General features: G+C 45.9%; 1 protein-coding gene across 2 annotated transcripts in view; it reads right to left on the minus strand.

Moving 5' to 3' along the window:
- LOC146858427 (multidrug and toxin extrusion protein 1-like) overlaps nucleotides 1-15,528 on the minus strand; it is a 742,800-nt gene that overhangs the window by 199,044 nt on the left and 528,228 nt on the right. For both annotated transcript variants that reach the window (XM_085649349.1, XM_085649350.1), the window contains 2 exons: nucleotides 7,702-7,815; nucleotides 7,540-7,607 (listed from right to left, as the gene is read on the minus strand). In XM_085649349.1, coding sequence (XP_085505475.1) covers nucleotides 7,540-7,607; nucleotides 7,702-7,815 — 182 coding nt within the window. The remainder of the gene's footprint in view (nucleotides 1-7,539; nucleotides 7,608-7,701; nucleotides 7,816-15,528) is intronic.

Raw genomic sequence — 15,528 nt, forward strand, 5'->3', positions numbered from 1 at the left:
AGTCTAGTTCTGACTTCTATTTTTATAATTGGTGACTTGGTGCAGCACTCCCATGATGTACCTTATAAGGATATAGTAAGTCACTGAGGAGTTCCATAACCATATAGAGGAACGCGGCCAAAGTCTTAGTTCCTTTATAAGGTTATGGAACTCCGCGGTGACTTGCAATATTGTTTAAAAAAAAAAACCAAAAAAAAATTATTTTGTTTTCATTGCCAAACAAAACATCAAACAAAGCATGAATACACAATACACAGTGGATATCCAAAACAGTGCATCGTTCAATACTCCTTCCTCTGCCATTCCAGGGGGGTTTCCCCATTTCCTTCTTCCCCTCCCATGTCTAGATCGTAGTACTCAATCCATGGTGCCCATATTTTCCAAAATTTCCGCGGGCAACCCCTAGCCTTGTAGGTTACTTGTTCCGCCACCATATAGAAATCAAGACTTGCCCTCCATCCATTCAGAGTAGGTAGTTGCGGGGCCCCCCAATACTTAGCTATGTCCCGTTTGGCGACCACCAACCCCATGTTTACCAGGATGAGTTTGCATCGCCGGATATCCACCTCCGTGGGCATTCCCAGAAGAAGAAACTTTGGTTCCAGCTCCAGTTGGATTCTTTATATACTATTGAGCTCTGCCACAATCTTTCCCCAGTACGTTCGGACTGCATTACATTCCCAAAGGGTGTATATAAATGTTCCACTTTCCGTGTGACATCTAAGACAATCTGGATTTGGAGCTCTCCCTATTGTATGTAATCTTGCCCTGTCAAAATAGGCATGGTGCAGTATTTTGTATTGGATGAGGCACAACCGTAGTTTTATTGCACCTCGTGTGGATGCATGAGTGCTGCTTCCCAGTCAAGGTCGTCCATGACCCCAGTGGTTCTTTCCCACTTAGCTCGGAGGGGACCCAATTTGTCGAGCATATTATTAAGTAACGTTTTATAGGTATATGAAATAGCTTTAGCTAGGATCTCCTCCTGTAGGAGTCGACTCTCTAATGGGGCATATTCCGGTATTGTCTCTCTATCCAGTCCTTCTGCCACCCATGCATGCTTCAGACGGAGGTAGGCATATGCCCGAGTGTCATGGAGCTGATAACTAACTTGGAGTGAGCGAAAGGAGGCCAATACCCCTTTCTCCAAGACATCACCCACTTTGGAGATACCAATTAGGTCCCATTGTCTAAAACCCCTGAGCTTTCTGATCTCCAATAATCTATTGCCCTCTCAGAGGGGTGTCTCTCTGGTTGGTTTTTGGTCCCAGTTCATCTGCTGCTGAGCGCTTTTCCACGCCTCCAGCGTCCTCTGGGTTGCCTGTAACAGTCGGCTACTTCACTTACCTCTGTAGAGATAGTGCAGGTGTGTTCACTCCCTGAACTGCAGTATTTCCAGCCTATACGTCAGGTGTTCCCCAGATGTGTGAATTCATTCATTGATTACAATGAGATGGGATGCTCTATAGTATGCTCTAATGTCCGGAAGGGCCAAACCCCCATTATACTGGTTCCTTTGGAGTGTTTCTAATGGAGTGCGTGGATGAGCCCCATCCCAAAGGAGTAGGCGCAGTTCGTTATCTATATTTTTAAATATGGTGTCTGGTGGTTTGCTGTAGGTGTTTTGCAGCACATAGAGCAACTGGGGAAGAGTGATAATTTTATACACCGTCAGTGGAAACCTCCTTCATCTCTTAACATCTTCCTGGAAGTTGGAAAAAACCCATCTAAGGTTGCGAGCTAGGCTAGCTGCCACATACGTGGTAATATAGAGACCTTGATAGGTAAAGCCCTCCGTTGACCAGCGCAAGCAGCTAGGGTAGGCCTGCGGCTCCACCGCCCCACCTACTGGGTATAAAGTAGATTTACTCCAGTTGATCTTATACTTGGCCTGGCGCCCAAAGTCTTAAAAAATTTGAAGAATTTAAGGCAGTATCTCCTTTGGGTTGGTCACATATAGCAGAATGTCATCCGCATACAATGATATGCGTTCTTCGTCCAGCAGATGGGCTTCATCCACAAAACCACCCTGCCCGGAATGGCTCTGATTACACAGGCCAAGGGTTCAAGTATAAGGGCAAACAGTAAGGGGGAAAGGGGGCATCCCTGCCTAGTCCCCCTGTGAATCGACCAGGTGTTCAATAAAAGCACCATTGACCCGAACTCTAGCTTCTGGATTGTATATAATAGCGCCACCCCTTCCCTAAACTCAGGGCCAAATCCGAATCTCTCCAACGTGCACTTCATAAAAGGCCAATGGACGGTGTCAAACGCTTTCTCAGCGTCGAATGACAGGAGCAGGTGAGCCTCTTCTCGATCTGGGCCAGCGTCCATCCAGCCACGCGTCTCAGGTTATAGCGTGTGGCTCGTTTTGGCATAAAGCCGGATTGGTCTCCCTGTATCAGGGAGGTGATGACGGTTAAAACACGTGTCGCAAGGATGGTAGCCAGTATATTGGTTTCTATGTTTAACAATGAAATGGGACGGTAAGACCCACACTCGTCCGGGGGTTTCCCTGTTTTGGGTATCACGACCACCATTGCCATTCTAAGGTCCGGTGAGAGCGTCCCACTTTCCTTGGACGCCTGAAACATTGCAGGCAAATGTGGAGCTAAGAGGGGACTGTGTGCCTTAAAAAATTCCCCCGGGAGCGCATTAGGGCCCGGGGTTTTCCCGGTCTTCAGTCGACCAATGGCCTCTATGACTTCCGCCAGGGCAACATCGTCCTCTAATCCATCCCTCTCAGCTTGTGCGAGGCAAGGAAGTTCAATCTCTTCGAGATATTGGGCTATTTGTGTTTCCCCGTTAGCGTCTGAGGTGCATAGAGTGTTGAGTAATAACGGGCAAAGGCCCCTGCAATTTCCTGGGGTGTAGAGTAGGTATGACCTTGTTCCCTAATGGATGTAACCCACCTCGACTCTTGCTCCTTCCTGCCCAGCCAAGCCAACCGTTTGCCTGCTCTATTCCCCGTCTCATAGAGTCTATGTTGAACTGCGAGTTGGTGTGCCCCCGCCTCCTCAGTGACCAGTGCCTGATATTACCCTCTGGTGACATCAATTTGCAGGAGGGTATGATCGCTCAATTTGGGGGAACCATTATTTTCAAGGTCCACTAGTCTGCGCTCCATCTCTAAAATCTCTTGGGTTTCCCGCCTCTTTTTATGGGCAATAATATTTTGGGCCCGATCACGCAACACTGCCTTGAAGGCCTCCCAGAGGGTAACGACTGACTGTACCGAGCCGACGTTTTCCTTAAAATAGAGCTCAGTTTCTACCTTGAGTTCTTTTGCCACTGTTCCATCTTTTAGTGCCCAAGCATTCAGTCTCCAAGAAGTACCTTGACCCCCTGCGTTTTCCCACCAGCAGGTAGAGTGGCAAGTGATCTGAAATACCCCTAGCCAGATATTCAATTTCTTCAACTTGCTCAACCTTTCCAGCTGGGGCAAATAGGTAGTCTAACCTTGAATACACCCTGTGAGCCCCAGAAAAGTATGAGTATGCACGTGTAGATGGGTGGTGGCACCTCCAGAGGTCAGTTAGCCCAAGAACCTTGCCAGAGCTGTAGCGTTGTGCGACCAGGCTCGAGTCAGTGTACGATTAAAAGAGGGATCACTCACATCATTAAAGTCACCCCCAATAATGTGCGTGGCAGAGCCGGACAGCAATAGGAGTTCCGTCAACTTATCCAGCGTACGTTGCTGAAGGCGCGGGGTGCGTAAACACTAATAAGTACCCACATCGCGTGGTTCCAGGTGCCCTGGACTGCTACATATGTGCCTTCCGGGTACTCCCATCGTCGAGTGACTCAGAAGGTGGGTGATTTCTTAAAGAGGATCGCCACTCTCCTTGAACCTCAGGTGAAGCTCGCGTGTGCCAAGGTGGTGCAGTGCCGCCTACCCAAAAATGAACAGTGTGGGCCCATGAGATGTGTTTCCTGTAAGAATATTACATCCGGTTGGAGCCTTTTAAGGTTATTGGATACTAACCCCCGTTTAATCTTGTTCCCCAACCCATTGACGTTCCATGTCAGCACTGTGTAACCGCCCGCACCCATTGTGGAAGGAGAGTCAAAGCGTCCCATGCCCACCCCGAATTCCCAACAGAGCCCATATAATGCCCTCTCAGCTCAGTATCGGTATTCATGCAAACTATCTGAACAAAACTACCTCCCTCTCTTCCCAATAGACATACTTCAGAACATTCTGCAGTGTCCAAAACGCCCCCTCCCCACACTCTGTAGGCACCCCCACCACCCCCAAATGCGTCAACATGACAACACTGGCACGGGTAAACCAACCAGAGGTCTGTAGCCCCCCCTTCCCTAGTAACTTAACTATATGATAGCACAATAACCAAAATACACTGTATACTTCCCTTTATCGGGGCAAGGGTCCCAAATGTCCATTGGGCCTCGGGAATCTCACAGCATCGTTAGGTGGGCATCTAGCCCCAGTTCTTCAGTCCTCTTTGCCATCTCTTTGACGCTGCAGCAGCCAGGGGTCTTCTCCAGGATTATCTGGCCCGTAGGCCTCCAGTCGTTGGATACTCTCAAGGAGAGGATGCTCACTGTCTGCATTCCCAGTCGTTCCCTTCATATTGGTCAGTCTCTCCAATGTCACTTGATTTCCGGGAGGGCCGAGACATGCGCTCCTGGGCAGTATGGTGGCTCCCCGTTCCTTCCGCCTCAGAGACCTCCCTGGTGTAGCCACGGCAGCACTCCACTTTTTCAGCACTCGTCTCCGCCGTTTTTCCTTTGGTCGTTCCACGCTGGGGCTCAGTCGTTTGTCAGTAGACAGGGCCACAGCCGCCGTTGATTCACGCTGCAGCCGAGGTTGTTCTTTGATCCAGGACCACGCCTCCTCTGGTGTCTGGAAGAACTGCGTGGTATCTTGAAAGATAACTTTTAGTTTGGCTGGGAATAGTAACATGTACTGGATCCCGAGGGCCGAAGTTTCGCCTTGATAGGATCAAAGGTGCGTCTCAGCTTTTGGACATCTTGCGAGTAATCCGGGAACACCATCACTCTTGTGTTTTTGTACTTGATCTCCCCCTTCCTGCGTATGTCTCTGAGTATGAGATCCCTGTCCTGAAAGTTCAAGAATCGGGCTATCAGTGGCCGAGGGGGGACTCCCGGTGGCGGTCGGACAGCAGGCATTCGATGCACTCTCTCTAAGACGAAACATGATGAAAACTGTGTCTCCGGGAGAGATTCTCTAAGAAACGTCAGCAGGAAGCATCCCGGATCATAGCAATCCACATTCTACGGAAAACCTATAAATCTCAGAATTGTTTTTGCGGGCTCTATTTTCGGCATCATCGACTCTACAGGCCACCTTCTTCACAGGTCTTGGCTTAGGAACGTAACCTTGATTCGTATTTCTGCCATCTTGCCCTCAAAGCTTTCTCGGGATGCATGTATGGCCTGCAGGATCGTGTCCGTATCTGGGAGGGGGGCAGAACCTCCCTACACTCCCCCATCGCTGGAAGGACTTTAGTAAAGCGATCCAGCTTCCCTTGTTTAGATGTATTAGGTTCATTATCTTTAGCCATCTTGGGCACACTGTCAGCCGGCTGCGGCCGTCCACCTCTCCCAGTCCCAGCAGCCACTGCAGTCGCCCGGGGCCGATTCCCTGTGCGGCTCCCCCTCTCAATGTGTCAATAACCCCTTATGTGGGGCCTCAAAGGTCTCGCAAGGGTAACTCTGTATGCCTCACAATGTGGTAAACTAGGCAGAGGTGAGGGGGGGTTACGCTGGGCTCTTATCCGTAGATAGTGGTGCCACTTTACCAATCCAATAACCAGTAGCGTCCCCACCGGTTGAACGAATCCGCTGTGTACTATCTGCCCACTGGGCACCTTGCAGGGGTATGTTCGCGGCGGCTCACCACACCAGTACAAAGTCAGGACGGCCCACCGCCCCTCTCGCCACTCTGCTCTGCCCCAGCCAGCTCCTTGTCGCTGAGCGGAATCTGCGTACTCTTCGTGGGTGGCAACTGTGCGGCGCACCGCGGCGGGCACTTATTGGCGTTCAAGACAGCCAAAGACAATACGTTCTGGCCAAAGGTCTCTGTTGCCTTCACAGGCCCACCAGGGGAGGTGTCTTTAGTGCAGGGACTGCTGTCAGGGAAACAGAAGCGGAGGGGCCTGTCTACAGCTCTCTTCATTATGGTCTCATCACTGCAAGGAATCTGCCAGCATTTCAGCGGCTCCGCCCCGCTTCAGGCAGTGTCCTGGGCTGCCTGGCCTCAGAAGAGCCGATGTCTCTGGTCCTTTGTGAGGCTGCTTCACTTCGGCAGGGGTAAGAGGAGCGGCGTACCAACCCCCCCCCACCGAGTCTCTCACCCATCTCTGCTGCTGGTGGCAAGCCACCGTCAGGTCCGCTCAGGCCGCAGGAGGTATTGCGCTACTAGAGAGGGTCCCTCTCCTTTCCGACGCCATGCGGCCGGCTCTGGCAGCCACACTCTGCTGCCTGGGTCCCTCGAGACGGACTGAGGGCCTCACTCATCACTGCTGTTGGGAGGGGTCACGTCTCAGCACCACCAGTAGCCGCCGCGGCCGTCACCGCATGGGGTGCACCACTCTTGCACCCAGTACTCATGACCCTGGGCCGGCCTCCACCGCCAGTCACTCTCGGCCACCCGCCATCTTGCAGAGGCGCTTAGCGGATGCCGCGCCAACAAAGCCTCCGATACCGGCAGAGAGGATCTCCACACACCTCCGCTGGTGTCCCCTTGACTGCTGCTGCTGTCCGACAACGTTCACTGGAATTCAAGGCATCGAGGATCAGGGTAAGTACAGGATTAGGTCTAGGGCCAGCGGAGCTCGCGAAGCCATTTTCTCGGCCACGCCCCCGTCTTGCAATATTCTTATCATGTATGCCATGTTACTTTATCTCATATAATACATAGTCACACCATCACCTTTCACACAAACCAATTAATTCCTTGGTGCACAATTTTTCATATGAAAGAGTGAGCATTTTTGCAAACATTAAGAATACAAATAAAACCTCTAGTGCAAAATTAAACACATTAAAAACCTGTTAGTAATTTGTTGCTAACAGATATTAAAAACAGTTCAATAGAAGCAAGTTAAAAAAATCTGCACTTTCTCCAAATGTGTAGAAACATGCAGAAAGATTCAAGCTTTTCTCTAACTATCTAAGAAGTGGAAAAAATAAGCATGTTCCCTCCGCTTGTCCTCTTCAGATAAGAAATAGAGCACAAGAAAGAAAAGCAATGTTCCCTTTTTGTTGCTTTAAACAGCTGCTTCAGTTATGCTCCCTGACCTGACCTTCCTTTTAACTCCACTGCTGCTCTGGCAGCAGGCATTGTGACATCAGAACTTGACTGTGATAACTTATGATATTTGAGTTCTGACGTCTTTTCTTTATAATCAGCAAATGGGTGTGTCAGAAGTTGCTCATTATAATGAAATTAGAGGCATCTGTTTATACGGGGATTGCAGAATCCCATGTATTATATATTGAATAATGATGGATAATGCCTCTGTAACCATAAAAAACCCTAGAAATACTCACCATGTATACAACTGTGGCCACTTCATACATTATAGACTGGGCACCAAGTTCTACCATGCTGATTATACCTAAAGGGGAGAGCATACATTTTGAAATATCCCAAAGCCAAATAAATTATACATTGTTTGCCGTCAAATGTCATTGAAGCAGCTTAGCACTCACCTGCCAGGAAGCTTCCAATTTCATAGGCCCACCACTCGATACATAACATTAGCATGCTGGGGATCGCTAAATTGATGAACGAGTCCCATTCTTGAAAGCATTCTGTGGTCCACCCTGTAACAACAAAAAAAGCTTTCAACAGACAGGAAGGAAGCCTTTACGTACTAACATGTTCCATATCAGATTACCCTACAAAGGTTGCTTCTTGAATAAAGTTATGAGAAGCAAAATGGCTTTTCAAATTTGTGGTCCTGCTTTCAAACTTCTAAAACTAACACTCCCCAAATATTACTTGTGAAAATAAAGACTTTCAAGAAGGAACACTTTCCAAAGTGTTTGTTTCCAAAATATACTGTGGTAAGAACAGTGTGTGAAATGAGTGCACAGTTTAGGTTTTAAGTGTGTAGGGTCAAAGGTGTTAAGCTATGGGGTTAAGGTTATGGGGTTAGGGTTTGGGGTTAAGTAGGGTTAAAATATAGGGTTATGGGTTTGGATTATAAAGTTATGATTACATGCATGGGGTATAGGGATTTGTGGTATGGGGCTGAGGATACAGAGTTATGGGTTCATAATATAGGTGTGAGAAAGCCATCCTTTTTGCCCTGATCATCCCCATTTTTTGACTGATATTGGTGGTTACTGACTCTTATTGTGCCCACGGCTCTGCTATACGACCCAGGGGCAGTGTTCTGTTTAAAAGGTATATGGTATTTTGGTGTAATTGCAATTGGTGTGGCAACCTACCTGTAAGCCCCTAATATATGGTGAGGCATGTAGTTTTAGAGGCCCAAGAGATTTAATGCACTTAAGTGTGCACTGCTGTGTTGCAGGCTGTCATTTTAAAGGTAGCCCTGCTTTGCAGGCTGCTTTTAAAATAAAAGTATATGGAAATACGACTTTGGAATTAACGTTACTTCCAAAGTCTTAAACTACCTTATTGTTAGATACAAGTCACCCGTAAGGTCTGCCCTAGGTGCCCCAAGGTAGGGTGTAATGTTAAAATAATCAGGGGCATTATAAAACATGTTTTATATGCCCTTGATAGGAAAAACTGCCAATTTAATTTTTACCCCATTGTAGTACATTAGCTCGATAGGCTAACATGGTAATTCTTTAATAAAGTATAACTATTGACAGGAGTAAGCTAAAATATTAATTCACAAGACCTAAAAGAATAGTTATGATAAATCCAACAACTTGCCAGGGTCAGATTTATTATAACTATTACAGAAAAGAAGTTATAGAAATTGCTTTTCTGATGTGTCAAAATCCAGCCATCTAGCAGTCTCTCTGTATTGGCCAGCCTTTGACAGGCTGAGACAAACTGCTCTGATGAGGTGTGAAGTGGCCAGCATGGAGATAAAGGACATCTGCTGGGAGGAGATCTGCAGTTGTAGAGCAAAAGGCAGGATCAGGGTGGAGTAGGCAATCTGGTCTTTAAAGAGGGAATGACAGTTAGGACAGGACACAGGCTCACCCTCACTTCCTGCACCACCAGCTAGACAGGAGCCCCAGTAATTGAATTAGCATTGGGTCTGGAAGGGGATTGTTAGGGAAAGTAAGCCACGCCTGTGGGTTGGCTGGCCAGATCTCAACCTCTAGGAGAGAGTTTCTTCATTTTGGAATTTGTCAAACAGTGCTTTCTGGGACAAAACTATTCCACACTTTGGAGGTAGCTGTCATACCTCTGAGTGGCACCCTGTAACCCTGCTTGTCACCCAAGAACACTCGACAATTATGGGAGAGCTGCCCAGCAACTCAGATCCTTGCCTGAAACTACAAAAATGAGGACTGTGTTGCTAAACCCCTGGCCTGTAATATAAGGACTGCACTCTTAAGGACTGCACCTGCTGCACACTTTGGTCTTTAGCCTATAAGGACTATACCTTGCTGTGAAAACTGAAGGAGTGGACTCCCTGAAAACAACAGGTTAAAAGAGCTCCACCTGCATTATCTTCAGCTGGTCTATAAAGGATTTGGCCAGGTGTATTGTGGGAGACCTAGTCCCAACATCCCAAGGAGTAACTCAGAGCTTTGGATCCTTGGATTGGTGTTGTGGACACTATGGGACCCAAAAAGGACCTCCTGGAACAAGTTCCAGTAGTATGGAGACATTTGGAGAATTTGTTGTAAAAAACCCGTCGTCGAGAGTCACGGCGCTGATGTTGAACCGTAACACTGCCTTCATTTCACAGGGCTTGCGCTGAAGCAAGCCATCGTCGTCGACTCAAAACCCGGCCTAACAAGTTTTCTCACTCAACATCTAGAGAAAAAGCGCCAGAAAAACGATTAAGTCTGAAGGTCAAAACTTACTTGACTACAGCTCAGTGTATCCGACCTGCCCTCCATCGTGGTCAGCCTCAGACTTTGACTATGTCCCAGTCAAGCACGACCAGATGTCTCAAGTTGGCACTTTTTGTTTTTAGGCACTATAAAGTATTTAATATTTAAAAATTCATATCTCTGGTTCCCTATATTGGATGTTTGTTGTTTTGGTGTCATTTTAATTCTAAACATATTTCCTATTTTTATAAATTGGTTTTGGATTTTTATTGTGTGATGTGTCTTACTTATTTAATGTATTAGTGTTTTTACATCCTTTACACAACAGTCTCCTAAGTTTAGCCTGCCTGCTCGCAGCCAGCTACCAAGAGTTGAGCAGAAAAAACATTTATTGAGACCTTGACTGGGCTTTATATTGGGATTTTTGACTTATTACCAGTGGTAGCTACCTACTTACTGCTACTAATAAAGCATATTCCAACAACTGGAATACTAAAGAATTAAGAGTTAAAGGTTACATGTTACATGTTTGAGGTATATGGTCAGGGGTTAGGTCTAAGAGTATATAGGTTAAGGGTATGAGGTTGGGATATAGGATTAGGTTTTAGATTATGAATATTTGGGTTAAGGGTTTTGGCTTTGCGGTATGGGTGTTATGGGTTAAGGGCTAGAGGTATTAGTTAAAGGTATATGGCATACAGTAAGGAGGTTAACGGTATGGTATTTGTGATTAAGGGGTTTGGCTTTAGGGTTAAAGGGTTGAGGTGTACGATTAAGGAGTACAGTGTTAAGGGTTTGAGTACAGGGTCAAGGATACATGATATAGGCGTTAATGGCATATGATTATGAGTTTAGAGTACAGGGTTAAAGGTATGTGGTATAGGGTTTACATGTATATGGTTAAGCATATAGGAGTTTAGTTCTAGGATTATTGGTAATGTTAAATGGTTATGGGTATAAGGTTAAAGATATAACGTTAAGGTTTCTTTTTATGCGGCTATTATTACATGTGTTTAGTGTCACAGCTAGAAATATGTTTGTTGTTAACAGAAACGATCAAAACGGCTGACCAAGGTTAAGCACATCTCATTCCAAGATTACATCAATAGGTTGATGGTGCAGAACACTTCCTACATCCGCCGTTCGAGGATGTAAAAACTCGAAGAGTTATTTCAAGAGAGAAAGAAGGGAAGGTGCACTCGAAATGAAGTCAATCAGTCCAGTCCAATATAATCCAAAAGGTTCCTTCATTTATTGGGCTCAATTAGAGAAACAGCACAAATCCAACGTGTTTCGTCACAAAAGTGACTTCGTCAGGGCACACGCACATCCAATCAATATGTTGAGAAGAATAAGTAGATCTAGATAAGTAATTTAAGCGCTTTGCAATCTGGCAGAATAAGCCACGAATCAATCAAATACGAAAATTTAAAATGACCATATCCAAAACATTTTTATATACATGTTCAGTGGGCAAAGGTCTTGTAATCCGGAGACGCTACTTTAGGTTACTATGCCGTAATGCGCCACACTCGACAGATCAGATTGTAGTTCTCGAATTTATGGAACTATACTCCCTACTTGGAAAGTGATTACAAGACCATTGCCCACTGAACATGTATATAAAAATGTTTTGGATATGGTGATTTTAAATTTTCGTATTTGATTGATTCATGGCTTATTCTGCCAGATTGCAAAGTGCTTAAATTATTTATCTATATGTTTATATTGTGTTGTTGATTATAACAGTTATTTTTCCGTCTATCGGTTCAAACTAAAAACCGATCGAAGAGTTGTTTTTCACAGTGACACTGCACTTTTAATTCAATGGAATAGTCCACAATATCTAAGTGATGCAATTAGTAAAGTTAAATTGTACTGATCAAAATCGCATTTACTATTAACATCTTACAGGTCATAACATCTATGTATGAGTGAATAGCAGAGAGAACCATTCTTGCAAAGTTTGATCCCAGTGACTCAAATGCACTTTAAGATTCAATTGTAGTCTTTTTTTAAAAATGCAGCAGGTCTGATTGAAGACCTAGTTCTAATATAAGCCAACATAAGACTTAGCATTGAGGAGGCTGTAACAACAAGTCTTTTCAGAGGATTGGCAAGAATGAACAAGATTGAGATAAATAAACAGCCATATCTGTCATGTAAATTTTCAGTTTCTGCCTTATGAAAGAGGAGCAGTACCATAAATGATGTTATGATCCCTACAGAATATTTCAAACTTGACCATGGCATCCACAGGTAGCAAGCGAAGCTCATCTAAAAAAGGACCTAATTCATGAGCATGAAGTCTAAAATGGCCAACCAACTTATCATAAAATTGTTGGCAAGGTAGTGTACAATTGAATTCACCTTCTACTACTGGCTAAAGAATACAGACATATTTGAGAATACAGACAAATTTCAGCACCTGTGTGCAGGTCGGTAACACAACGCCAATACAAAAGAAGCAAGTTAATATTTAAGACATATTGTGGAGACCAAATCTGAGAGGCTAGTGAGTGGCACATGGTCCTTTTGAGGGCTGGATACAGAGGTGGCATCATCTTCTAGTAGGTACGATGTTTCCTTTGCCTGGACAACAGTTGCCTTCAAGAATGAGCCCCAAAGGAGGCTAAACCCTAATGACATAAAAAAAACTCCTGGATAAATAATGGCTGGATGGTTCCTCAGAAGATCTTCAATAGGATACCAATGAAGAGATGAAAGCTGGAAGCCAATCTGCTGGAAAAAACTAAGGATACCAAATAGAAAGACTGAATCTAAAAGGCTGGAATAAAATAATTCCAGCAAAGGCAATTATTGTAAAAAAAAAAAAAAAGAAGAAATGTATTGTGTCGCAGGTAACTCCTATTTGCAGTCTCCTTTTATACTCTAGTAAACAGGAAGCTATCCCATCATTCCTGTAGCCGCCATTTTAGTTTGGGACAGAGTAAGGAAACACAAAAATCTACTATCTTCAATGGGGCAATTGATAATATTGCTCTGCTCCCTGTAGCTAGCTTCCTGCAAGGGGATTCTGGGAAGACGTTTTCTGTTTTTCGCTCTCTTAAGCGATGCTTCACCAAAAGAGCCAGAGTTGAACAGAGTGGATCAATTTTTCCTATGTATTTTCTCGTAAAACTCTGTGGAATGATGTAATTAAGCTTCTGTCCACCTATGTAGTTACTGTGGTCAGTTGATTAAACTTAGTAAAAAAAAAGTAAGTGCATCAGCATCTTGCTAAGTATTGAAGAAGGCTTCCTATGCTGTGAAATCCAAATCTAGTCCTTCAAACATTTTTTTTAAAGGTGTAAGTAAGTTTATGTAAGTCTGTGTAATTTCAGGCATGGATCATTTGATGTTACCAAAGGTGTGACCCAACAAAGAGGGTACTGGTGACGCGGCCCACATTAGCATGGTCTTGGGCAATTGTGCTGGTCGAAAAGCAAAATGCCGAGTTATTGAACCTAAGATCTCCAGAATAAAAATGGGAAGCTCACGCTGAGGTTCTTAGGTTTTCTCTTGTAAGGTTTGAGCCAAGCTTGCAAAGAATCCATTGGACTGCCTTTTATCGAGTCCACATGAATTTCTTTACTTTGGGATTGTTGGTCCCACAACCTGTTAAGGACTGGGCACGGCGATCACACCTTCTCCAAATGGGATTGCAAGAAGAAAGGGTGATTCCTTGCAATAGCCACAATGTTGTCTATGCTTATAGTGCAGCGATCAAGATGTGCCGCACGGCACTGAAGCTCTGCCGGTTGGCTCCCAATAAGCTGGGATGTTCCTTACACTGGGGCCAGTTCCATCAGCCCGTGTGGAGACCCGATGGCGAGTGTCATGGCAAATCCCCCTCTCCCCCCCCCGGTTGAGGGTGTTGAGCCCGGTGCTATGGAGGGAATGATCCTGCCAAGCACCGCACTGGGCCTGGCACACTTCAGAGGCCCCGTGGCAAAGGGTCGTGAGCGAGTCTGAGGCCGGGGCCCTTCGGCCAAGCGGGTTACGCAGTGGCGCCCCTACCCACGCAACCACGCCCAACTGGGTGGACCAGCTGTGGGACAATGTCCAGTTCCGCTGTGAGGCAGTGTGTCGAGGTGCCACGGCTCTGGCTGGGCTGCACCACTCCCCCCATTTGGCAGACGAGCAGGGCCGTGGGGCAGACTGCTGAAGCTGGCTGGTGCTTGCCCCCCTTGGAGGCTCCTCAGAGGGCCCTCTGCCCGGAACATCTGCAGCCCATGTCGAGATCGTGACCCACACTGGTGAGCTTAGGCAGGGTTCGGGGTGTGGTGGAGGCCTATGCTTTGTCGGGCGCCGGCTGCTTGTTATGCCTGGAAGTCATCGTTGACTGCTCCCTGTGAGCCTGGAACTGTGCTTGGCAGGGCTGGGGCCTGCACCACCATAGCCTGCTATTGTGCTACCCCCAACGGCCTGCCCTGAGGGGATTCCTGTGTGGGGTGCAGCTGGCTACCACTGTACCTGCATACAGGGGGCAGCTCCAGTTGGAGCACGCGTCCTGTACCCCTCTATACCAGTGTTTCCCAAACTGTGGTCCGCGGACCACCAGGGGTCTGTGACACATTCCCAGGGGGTCCTCAGGCAGTAATTTTCAAAGCCCAACAAAGTTCCTTGTAGAATTAGCAGTTTTCCAGCAACAATAAAAGTGTCAAGATAACATCAGTGATTAATGTGCCTGCTGGAGAGAGATGAGAGTTTTGTCAAATGGCAGCTTTGACTTATCTAATTATCTAATGTAGCACAGAGGGTTAATATGCCTACTGCAAAGAACGTGTACCATGCATTTTAAAAAACATTTTTTTATGTGCATAGGTTAGTGGGTTACTGCTTTTGTCACAGAGATTTTTTTGTTACTGTGCAGTTCTTAAGTGACTATCGTAATCTATCACAGAGACATATAAACTGTCATCAAGGAGCTGCTTGCAAACTGGATCTTACAAGTTAGAAACATACGTTTTTTCCAAGTCATTCATTATCCTGATGCTTCTAAAAAAGGTTTATTTGGGTGGAAATACATTTTTATTGTTAAAGTCAATGCTAACCACTGTGTTATGTTCTGAGTCCTGAGTTTGTGCTTCTCCAAACCGAGCACTCTTTAAAAATGCCTACTAGTATGAATGACATGTGAATCCTACACCTTGTAGTCACATTTGCCTTATGTAACATTTTCTATACACTGATTTACACATATGAATCATTGTCTCTATGGGGCAGATTTACAAGGAAAGTGACTCAGTGTGTGCTGCAAGCCATTTGGCTGTGCTGCACTGAGTCACTTTCAAAGCACAGGGATGCGACATATTTACAACAATATGTGCTTCCCCCTGCGCTGGCGCACAAACTGCTGCCATGCGCCTGCACAGGCACATTTGCACCATGGTGCAAGGATGCCTGCGTCGTGGGGAGATTGTTTGTATGCAGGAACGGTTCCCTTCCTGCACAAACAATCAGAAATGGCGTTTTTCAACTTCTGAGTGTGCTGAATTAGCACACATAGAACTTGCAAAACGTCATTGTTTTACTGATTGT

Source organism: Triturus cristatus, chromosome 3_2, assembly GCF_964204655.1.
Source record: "Triturus cristatus chromosome 3_2, aTriCri1.1, whole genome shotgun sequence".
NCBI lineage: Eukaryota > Metazoa > Chordata > Amphibia > Caudata > Salamandridae > Triturus > Triturus cristatus.